At 37.1% G+C, this 10,871-nt stretch overlaps 1 protein-coding gene and 1 long non-coding RNA gene across 2 annotated transcripts; one reads left to right on the forward strand and one right to left on the reverse strand.

Annotated features, from left to right (window-relative positions):
• The first annotated feature begins 1,312 nt into the window (after positions 1 to 1,312).
• itih3a.1 (inter-alpha-trypsin inhibitor heavy chain 3a, tandem duplicate 1) lies at positions 1,313 to 6,928 on the forward strand. Its single transcript, XM_057362757.1, has 19 exons — positions 1,313 to 1,422; positions 1,509 to 1,613; positions 1,702 to 1,864; positions 1,942 to 2,052; positions 2,137 to 2,265; positions 2,800 to 2,916; positions 2,993 to 3,161; positions 3,275 to 3,400; positions 3,641 to 3,822; positions 3,942 to 4,127; positions 4,405 to 4,544; positions 5,207 to 5,355; positions 5,444 to 5,471; positions 5,655 to 5,713; positions 5,817 to 5,930; positions 6,022 to 6,223; positions 6,303 to 6,475; positions 6,556 to 6,667; positions 6,784 to 6,928. Exons 1-19 carry the CDS (start codon positions 1,328 to 1,330, stop codon positions 6,926 to 6,928), a joined length of 2,505 nt encoding a protein of 834 aa, XP_057218740.1. The 5' UTR covers positions 1,313 to 1,327.
• A 799-nt stretch (positions 6,929 to 7,727) lies between these two features.
• On the reverse strand, positions 7,728 to 10,441 carry LOC130571514 (uncharacterized). The gene is made up of 4 exons (XR_008965097.1): positions 10,175 to 10,441; positions 9,051 to 9,179; positions 8,693 to 8,963; positions 7,728 to 8,562 (listed from the first exon to the last, which is right to left on the reverse strand). It is a non-coding gene; the product is annotated as an uncharacterized LOC130571514 (long non-coding RNA).
• Between the last annotated feature and the right edge of the window lie 430 nt (positions 10,442 to 10,871).

Here is a 10,871-nt window from a genome sequence, read left to right on the forward strand (position 1 = left end):
TATATATGTACAATCAGGCTCTTTTGAGACACTGGTCATCTCCGAGGCCAGTGAGCAATGGGTAAGACTCTTTCTAATCTGTGAAGTGTCCTAAAATAATTATTTTAACTCATGTTGGTGTTGGTGAACTTAAATAATTGTATTTTTTCTGCTATAGCACCTGCTTAAAACAAATTCCAGAAACCTTAAACTTCCTTTGTTTAAAGATTAATATGTTTAATACTTTGCAGTGTGATGGTCTGAGAAAAGATTTAGGGGTAGCATGCAACATTGTAATTTCAATGAAGTAAATTAAGTTGTATGATATGAATAAAGAATAGAAATAAAACGTTTTAATAATGTTTTAACTCTCCCTGCAGGGCAGTCATGATGACGTGAATCGACTGTTAAAGGTATTGGCCATTCAAAGTTTAGATGGGAGGATTTTTTTACGCGAAACATTTTTTGATCTGTGGAGTGATTCACTGTAAAAAGTAATTTTCCGGCAGCTGTAAAACACCATAAAATAACAGTTTTGTGATTCCTATTTTTTTCTTGTAAATTTGCAGTCTTTTCCTGTAATTTTATGTTTTTTGTCGTATTTCGAAAATACATGAAAAATGGGGGGAAAAACGGTAAAATTCTGTAAAATTACAGTTTTTACATTATACGGGTACAATCTATAAAAAATAACAGTAAAATTCTGTAAAATTACAGGTTTGTTTTACAGTGTAGAAAAAAGCAATACTGAAGCCCCTCCCCTAACCACACCCCTAAACCTAACATACTAAAACATACCAATTAGATTGTATGAATTTATACAAATTAGTGTTGAAACCTATGATTGTAAAGTGAAATTTTGATACAATTGTGTTGAAAATTCACAAAATTTGAATTGAGCCAATTAAGAAATGAGTACATTTTGAAGAGTACTGAAAAGTGCTCAAACTTTACATTATATTATGTTTACAATTATCTAATTTTCTAATTTGTCTCACAGAAGCGAAGTGTGAGCAGCAGTCAGGTGGGATGTCTTCTTCACACAACAAACATTTGCACATAAAAACATACATTTATAAATTTTACCTTTTTTAAATAACGTTTTTCAAGTTGAATGGTAAGCATGTCTGACCCTGATCTCAACTGAAATACAGCAGTCTGAGTCAACAAAAGTAGTCATGCTTGCAACATATTTAGTTTTACTCATACTCAAACAACCTTCTGTCCCCATTTATTTACCTCCAAGGTCAATCTGAGTCATGACACAAAGTCTTCTCTTGTGATTTAGATAGAGGTGCAGAGCGTGAAGGTGGACTGCAAGGTGACGTCACGTTTTGCTCACACCGTCATGACCACTAAAGTTCTCAATAAAGCCAACGTCTCGCAGGAATTGTTTTTTGAGGTGGAGCTTCCCAAGACGTCCTTCATTACCAACTTCAGCATGTCGGTCCTTTTCCATATTATGACACATCAATTCAACACACATCACAGTGCTGCATGTTGTAAGACACTGAATGTTTGTTTTACAGGGAGATTGATGGGAAAACATATACAGGTGAGGTGAAAGAGAAAGAGAAGGCCAAGCAGCAGTATGAGAAGGCTGTATCATCTGGACGGACTGCTGGACTGGTCAAGTGAGACGAACTCAAAGAGTCTACAGTAAATGGACTTGATGTTCTTTGCTAAGATCTTCATTTTTACTTGATGATGTTTGTGTTTCAGGGCTTCGGGTAGAAAGATGGAGAAGTTCTCAGTTAATGTGAATGTGGCAGCAAACAGCAGCGTCATATTTACTCTCACCCATGAGGAGCTTCTTCAGCGTGTGTTTGGCAAATATGAGCTCATGATCAGAGTCAAACCCAAACAGTTGGTCCAGCACTTTGAGGTTCTTTATTTTGCATTAAGCATCCAAATTCAGATCATAAAACAGACTGAAATCGAATAAGTGTCTTTCATCCACAGATTGTGGCAGACATCTATGAACCACAGGGCATTGCGTTTGTAGACGCCTATGGCACATTCATCACGAATGAGCTGCTCCCTCTAGTGGAGAAAACTGTCACTGAGAAAAAGGTGATATGAGACAAGTCTGACTCACTGGACGGCATTATTCAATTGACCACTGATTATTTTAACCTCTTGTGCTTGTCTGTTTAGGCCCATGTGTCATTTTCTCCAACACTGGACCAACAGAGGACTTGCCCTGACTGTGAAGGCACACTTATTGATGGAGATTTCTTTATCAAATATGATGTGAACCGTGCTCATGACATCGGAAACATTCAGGTCAGATATCATTGGGATACAAAAAAATGTAAATTAAAGGGGTCCTGTCATACAAGAATAAATAAATACATTTACAAATTAATAATATACACACACACAAAATGATTATTTGTGTTTTGTTCTGTCATCTACTAACAATATTTCTCCCAAATTTCGGAGAAAAAACATTTCTATTTGCATTTATTTGCAGAAAATGAAAACTGGAAAAACAGGTGAAAATAACAGAAAAGACGCTCAGCATTTTTTCAGATATCAAATCCTGCAAAGAAAACAAGTTTATATTCATCTTTAAGCAATACAACAGTCATATTTCTACATGTATTTAGGAAAAGTTTTTTTAATTATGCCAAAATGACAGTTTTCATGTGTCTTGTCATGCCGTCAGTCTTTCACATTGCTGTTGGACGACTTGGTTTGATTTTGTTAAAATTCAACCGACACTGGACTGGAATGGCCACAGTACATCTAGAAATGCTGATGAAATGAACATTTGTAATGGTCTCTTGTAACAAGAAATACTTTTATCGTTTACAGATTGTGAATGGGTACTTTGTGCATTTTTTTGCACCAACCAATCTTCAGCGAGTTCCGAAGATGGTGGTTTTTGTTATAGACAATAGCTTTTCCATGCAAGGGAATAAACTGGCTCAGGTAAGTTGGATTGTTTCTAAACGTCATGTGAAAGCAAAGTACTTGTCATGCTGAACATTTGATTTTTGGACGATAGACTAAGGAGGCAATGTTGACCATTCTGAGTGAACTTCCAGAAGACGACTACTTTGCAATCATTGTGTTTTCAACAAACTTTATTTTGTGGAGGCCACATTTGAGCAAAGCAACACAGGAAAATGTGGAAGATGCCAAGAAATTTGTCAAAACTATTGAAGTTGTTGGGGGTGAGTACTATCAAGATCCAAGACATTATCATTGGGTAAACATTATAAATTTACTTTATAAATGTTAATGTCACTGTAGCACTATAAACCAGTATTTTATGATTGTGTTTCAGGTACAGAAATGCATGATCCTATGATACATGCTGTGAAGATGTTGTATGAAGAACCACGCAATGGTACAACACCACCGAATGCCATTCCAATGATCATTCTGCTGACTGATGGGGAACCAAACCGATGTATGTACAGTATATACATGCATCACCAATATTTCCATCATTGTCCTTAAAGAATAACATAATGTGTAAAGCTGTCTTGGAGCTAAAATCCCTTTAATTATCCAGATGTTTTCCTTTGTTTCTCATATACACAGTTCTTTGTTTTTGATGCATACAGGGAACATTTTAATTCTTAATGTAACTGTCCTAGCTTGTTAATTTATATGAAGTGTGTGAATAATGTTTCACACTCATTCATAGATCCAAGAACTCTGCCTGAGATCCAGGAAAGCATTCGCAATGCCATCAGTGGGAACATCAGTGTGTTCTCTTTGGCCTTTGGCAGGGGTGCAGATTATGGATTTTTGGATGTTCTGAGCAAGCAGAACAATGGAATCGCACGCAGAATTTATGAGGATTCAGACGCTCCACTTCAGCTAAAGGTAGATATGTTTTTCTTGAAAATGTAGATCCCTTCAGCTTTGATGAAGTCTTGAAGTTATGTTGTCATGAGAGCTATTGAGAAAACTGCCGGACGGTTTGCTAATGATTTGTTTTCCAGGGATTTTATGAAGAAGTGGCGAGTCCTCTCCTTTCAGATGTGAATTTTCACTATCCGGACAACACTGTCAACTCACTGACAAAAAGCCACTTTAAACAGCTCTTCAAGGGCTCGGAGATCATGGTCGCTGGTCAACTTAATGACTTGGAACTGAACAACTTTCTAGTTGAAGTAACTGCACAAGGGGTGAGTGAATTAAGCACAGCTTCAAAAGTGACCATTTTGTAAAGTATTTATTTTTTGTTTCTGACATAAAACAGATTTTAGGCAGTATTTTCACTTGGTTATTTTATGTATTCTCATTTTTTATTGTTTTATCCAATTAACAATAGCAGTTACAATAATTATTTAAAGTAATATTTATACTATATAGCATTTATATTCTCATTAGCAATCCTCCTTGATGGTAATTTGTATCAAGGGACTTATTAAAACTGATCCAGGTTTGCTTGTATTGCAACAGCTGGAGAATAATTTTGAGGCGAAAGGTCAGGCATACTCTGAGGAGTGGAAAACCATATATCCTGATGAAGAGTATATCTTTGGAGATTTCACCGAGCGTCTCTGGGCGTATCTGACCATCCAGGAGCTCTTGGATAAGAAGTCAGTTTGTAAATGCATTCTTTTACACCTCCAGCACACTTAAGAAGGAGAAACAATACTGTCCACAATTTAAAAAATGACTCATGTTAGGCCGTGTTCAGACCTGACTTCTTTTTCGAAGCTGCTAGCATCTGTTTTACATTATAATAATCCTATGGAGTAAACCGTGTTTTCAAAAAACGTTTTAAGTTGAAAAAAGTTCAACTTTTCTGAAAAAAACGCCCTACGTCAAGCTCCTTTTCACAGCTAACCAATGACAAGCGAGTTGTGAGACCTGTCGTTTCCAAAACAACATGCGAGGAAGGTGATTGGTCGAGCAGGACCCTTCTCTAAAAAATAAAATGCGTTGCTTTGAACATATTTTTATATGAATTAAAGTTTATTTTTCACCTTTAATAACTTTCGATTGCATTTCTAGTGAGAAATTAGTACTGTAGTTTTAAAATATGGGGTTGGTTTTTGCAAAGAAGGTCTCTGTTTATAATTCAAATGGACTTCCGTTACTCTGCCTATATGAATGCTGAGCTGCCTTCATGCACAAACACTGCCAGGTTTTCTTTTTACTAAAAAAACGCTCTTGTCAACTTTTTCTTGTCAAAAAAGACGTCAAGTGTGTTCATGGCCTTAATGAGGCCCAATGAATGAGTAATATTTTCTCACAGAGACCAGGGTTCACCTGAGGAGAAAGGAAATGCCACCGCTGAGGCTTTGGAACTCTCATTGAAGTACAACTTTGTCACACCACTGACATCAATGGTTGTCACCAAACCTGAAAGTGACGACTCGCTCATTGCCGATAAGTTGACTGAAGGTAAGACAGAACATGAAAAACAAACTGCTCAACATGTGATTCATAATTCATGTTTCACACTCACTCTTTTCTTTGCACTGATTCACAGAGCAACGTGGAAAAGTTCAAAGTTATGGTACGTCTACACTGCCACATGTTGTTCAATGCAACTTTCTTTCATGTCTGACTTTATATCAAACAAAATGCCACACATGAACCCCCATTAGAGGTTCATTTACATTTAAATTCTAAAAGATTCTTTCACATTCACATTTAAAGGGTTAGTTGATGTTTTTTTTTTTTTGAATAAAAACTGTATTCCTTGCAGGTTACAATGCTGTACCATCAAGCTACAGCTACACAGCACCTACAAATTATGGTAAATGCTTTATTACATATAAAATGAAATGCTAAGTGAAATGTGAAGTAAAGAGTGTCAGTCTCGTTATCAAAGAGTGCATTTTTTGTTTGCTATTAAACAGTTGATGGAGATCCACACTTCATCATTGAACTCCCACGTCACAATGATGCGCTGTGCTTTAACATTGATGACAAACCCGGTACCATATTTAACTTGGTTAGAGACCCACTGACAGGTACGCACAACTGTAAAACACAAATCCTTCAGAATTTAACAAAAAATAGGTGCAAAAGAATGTAGATGTTGCTTGTGATGTATGTACACAGGTATTGTGGTCAATGGACAAACCATTGGAGATAAGAAGGTGGCCCCGGGGAAGAAGGTGAACACTTATTTTGGGCGGTTTGGAATCATCCATGAGAGGTATGGTATCAGATTAATGGTGAGCACAAAGGAGATCTCAGTGTCTGAGGAGGGAAAACAGGCAAAGTTTTTCTGGACCGATACTGGCACCATTAAAGGGCTGAAGTGAGATTCATCTCTTCATTTATTTTATGTCATCGTGAGGTAACAACGTAAACTGAACACTTTGCTTTTCTTCCTCCAGCATGGATCTGCAGGTAGTGAAAGATCGCAGCTTAACGGTGACTTTGAGGAACTCGGTCAAGTTTCAGATCATCCTTCACAAAGTATGGAAGGACCATCCGTATCACCAAGACTATCTTGGATTCTACACCCTGGACAGCCACCTGCTATCAAACAGTGTTCATGGACTGCTTGGTAAACCATCTAAAAACCTCACCGCACTATATTTTGTGCTAAATTCTGAAATGTTTTGTCATATTTTTGGACTGATTCAGGACAGTTCTATCACGGGCTGGAGTTTGAGGTGAGTGACCCGTTTCCAGGAAAAGATCAAGGCAAACAGGATGCTGTCATGTTCGTGAAAGGACATGAGCTTGTTGTTACAAGGTGAATTTAAGCCACTACTGTAGTGTACAGTTGTCCTCGAATTGAACATGTACTTTGAGAAACTGCATCATGCCTGTGAGAGGTCGATGTGACGCTGTATCATTTTCTATCAACAGGGGTTGGCAGAGAGATTTCAGAGAGGATGTGAAGAAAGGAGAAAAAGTGCCTTGTTGGTTCATTCATAATAACGGCACTGGACTGCTCGAGGGAGTTCACACAGACTACATAGTGTCTGGTCTCTTCAAAATCAAACAAGAATGAGCTTCTTTGAGTAAAAACTGTTTGCATTTAGACAAATTTAAAGACATGCACATTTATTAAATGTAATTTTAACAAATAATTATGTCATATAAGAGGTATAATGTCTATAAACACCATACAAAGGTAATAGAGATATTTCTGTTATTAAAGGGCGCAGATTTGAAATGCAACAGTATTAAACTGTTCTGAACTGTACAGTATTGAAATGAACAGTATTACTGCACAGTATTAAATATGAAAAACAAAGCATCAGTCATTTCTTCACAATCTTCGCATTAGTCACAATCTAGTGGTAGATGGTCTGAGTCTATGTTGCTAGGTTAGTTTACAAGCAAACCACTGGCTATATAGAGCTTTTAGAATCAGCAGCACTACACTGTTAGACTTTTCGTTGTATTTTTGCGGTAACTCACTGGCAGCACTATTGCCAGTGACTTACTGTAAATTCCCCTCTACAGTAGCTTAGCTGTATATGTACTTTACAGTAATATGACTTTACTGCAACTTCTTTTTACAGTATAAAATCCATACTGTAATATCTTTGTACAGTATAATACTCTTACCACAATTTGGCTTCACAGTATAATAACCTTACAGTAATTTTACTGTAATTATAACTTGCTTAATAGTATTGTAAAATGCATTCCTTCATAATAATTTTACAATTATTTGTATTTCATATTATTATACAATATGTGCCACTAGCAGTACAAAATCTCTATGATTAGTTTACATGAATAATGTTAAATTTTTTAATTCAAAATAAAGACATAAGTCCATGTACAACAGTAATCTTTTTTATTCAGTACAATATTATTAGTTACATCCATTAATAATGGCTTTTTTAAAGCGACAACGAGCAACTTCTGCTCACTGTTGCCCCACGTGGTTGATAAGCGGAATTGTCTGTTTACAGTGTCGTAAAAACAGTCACAAAGATTTCCCGCTGGCAGCCGACGGACCCAGATACGCTATGAAAACAGCGCATAGCATGTGCATATATATATATATAACGACAACATTAGCCTACTCAATGACTGAACTGTTCAACATTTACGTGGTTTACTGGTCTGAACTAAATAATCTGCTACTTTTTACCACAACACGTTTATTGTGGTTTTTTAGTCTTCATTTACAAGCACTACACACATTCATGACGAGACACGACAACATGCTAGCTATCGACACCGGCAACCATATATTATTTCAATTCAATTTCTTTGCTTCCTCCGACAAAACCCTCTTTGTTTTTTTTTGGCTGGCTCTGCCATGGTGATGTTTTGGTTCGTTTCGTCTTACTGTTAGCTCTGCTGTTGGCTAACTTCTCCCAGGCTACGAGTAAAACGTGACGTATGCCGTAAAGCAGGGGATAGGCGGGGCTTGTACCGGCCCGAACACCAAAGTTACAAGTGCAATTTCAGCCGATAGGAGGCTGCTTAGGTAGCAACGGCAGTCAAATTCGTCCAGTTAAAAGTTGACCTACCACTTAAATAATTTTAGAGACATTATTTTAAGGTCAAAAAGTTGCTCGTTGTCGCTTTAACAATGTGATACAGCAGTGCCTGATGGCAACAATAAAACTCTGTCTCTGTTCTGGTGCTGAACTGGCACTTGCACATTGCTAGACAGATGATCTGAAGAGAAACAAAAAGAAAATGTGTGAGAAATGGTCATGGATTTTCTCTCATTTAAACCAAAAGCCAATGGATATATTCTTTATATGTATCATTTCCTATAAAATAGCATATGCATTGAATTACTCACCTCTATACCATCACCCGCATAGTGCATGCTGATACTCCAGATTAACACACGACAAAGGCATGCAGATGGATAACTTCATAGAAGACCTAGCCCTCAATGCTGATCATCCTGTAGGTTGCAGACATCAAAATACACCATGAAATAAAAACATCAGCTCATGTATGGCATTTAATAGAATATCACAACATACTCTCACAATATAGAATTTGTCATACGTAGCTTAATAACGTGTGGTCTGTGTTGTCACCTCAGACATCTTGGTGGATGTTGGCTGCAAATCCAAAACGTAAAGCCTTTTTAGATATTGCAAGTAATTTCTATTAAAAAGAAACAGAATAAATTAAATAAAGATTTATACCTGTTCTTGAAGGCTACTTCATCATCAGAAGAATGGCAATGATGTCAACATGGTAGTGTACATTCCTCTGCCTTCACAGTCCATTTGACAGAGCAGGGCTTTGATGTCTTTGTTCCATTTAAGGCTCTTCTGTTTTTGATAACAAAAAAAATGGGCACAGTAAAATTACTTGGTTGTAATTATATTATACATTACACAATTTTATTTTCCCCAAAACCATACATTAAATCCAACTTACTGCCACATAATTTAGGGGTTTATTTAGAATATTTTACCATTCTCACAACTTGTGTAGTCATTATTGTGTGAGTTAATAAAGGTCAACCTACTTATGCTCAAATGTTACTCTGTTTACCTAAATCATTACTGGGCAAGTTCAGACTCGGCGGTTCAATCTTGCGAGGACGGGAGGACGCAGACCGGTTATTACAAATGGATCAGCAGAGTACTTGATGCCGTCACTTAACCGCAATAACAAATACATGCAGTCCTAGCTCTCAATGTTTATTTTAGTTTTGCTTTACATTAAACAACGTAAAATGTCCGTTAGATATTAAAAAGTAATCATATCGTATGGGGGATTGATATTGCGATTTAAATATGGCAGGGTCGTAACTCGTAAAACAGAGGTAATTCATTTGCAAATAGACTTTGCTTTTCCTTTTGAAATTTGGCAGACATTGTACGTTCGCGTAAATGCAAATGCAAACGGTTTGCATTTGCGTTTGAATTATGTCACAATTTTGACACGAACAAATCCTTTTTAATTTAGTCACAGAATCACTCCATATGCCGATGTGATGCGGCGTTGAGCGGGGTAACGTACATGAGTGCTGAGCGCCGGCTCTCCGAATTCGTCCGCGCCGATTTTGAAAAAGATGCTATCTTTATTAACCGACTGCATATTTGAACATTAAAAACACACATTCTCGACTAAAAAAAGTCTTAAAACTACATTTTGTGACTGACAGTGATATTATAAACTTTAGGCAGTTTTACTGCTCCACTGCTGCTGCTGCAGTGCATGTGAGGAAATATTTAAAAAATGCAAAACTAAATGTATACAGGACTTCTTAACATTTCGCTAGGTATTTTAAAGAAAAACGTTTTTTAGCAGTTCTCACCTTCTGTCAGCCGCTCACTTCCTCCGGTGTCACTCGCTTTTAGTCAGTCGGACCAACGGTCGTGCTCATGCCAGGGTTGCCAGCTCTGCGGTTTTTACACTAAACACGCTTTCGCAGTAGTAAGTTCAAATTTGGCTTCAGGCTTGCATGCTGTGTTCACACTTTACTTCTTTTTTGAAGCTGCCAGCGTTTGTTTCACATTATAATAATCCTATGGAGTAAACCGTGTTTTCCAAAAAGTCACCACCGGCGTCTTTTTCTGCAGCTCCGGGCGCCATTTTAAGTTGAAAGAAGTTCAACTTTTCTGAAGATAACGCCCTACGTCAAGTATATTTTTTGACAGCTGACCAATGACAAGCGAGTAGCGAGACCTGTCGTTTCCATAACAACATGCGAGGAAGGTGATTGGTCGAGCAGGATCCTTCTTTGGAAAATAAAATGGCGGCCGAAGCGATGCTTTGAACATATTTTTATTTGAATTAAAGTTTATTTTTCACCTTTAATAACGTTCGATTGCATTTCTAGCGAGAAATTAGTACTGTAGTTTTAAAATATGGGGTTGGTTTTTGCAAAGAAGGTCTCTGTTTATAATTCAAATTGACTTACGTTACTCTGCCTATATGAATGCTGAGCTGCCTTCATGCACAAACACTGCCAGGTTTTCTTTTTACTAAAAAAACGCTCTTGTCAAAAAAGA

This window comes from Triplophysa rosa, linkage group LG20 (assembly GCF_024868665.1).
Source record: "Triplophysa rosa linkage group LG20, Trosa_1v2, whole genome shotgun sequence".
Classification (NCBI taxonomy): Eukaryota; Metazoa; Chordata; class Actinopteri; order Cypriniformes; family Nemacheilidae; genus Triplophysa; species Triplophysa rosa.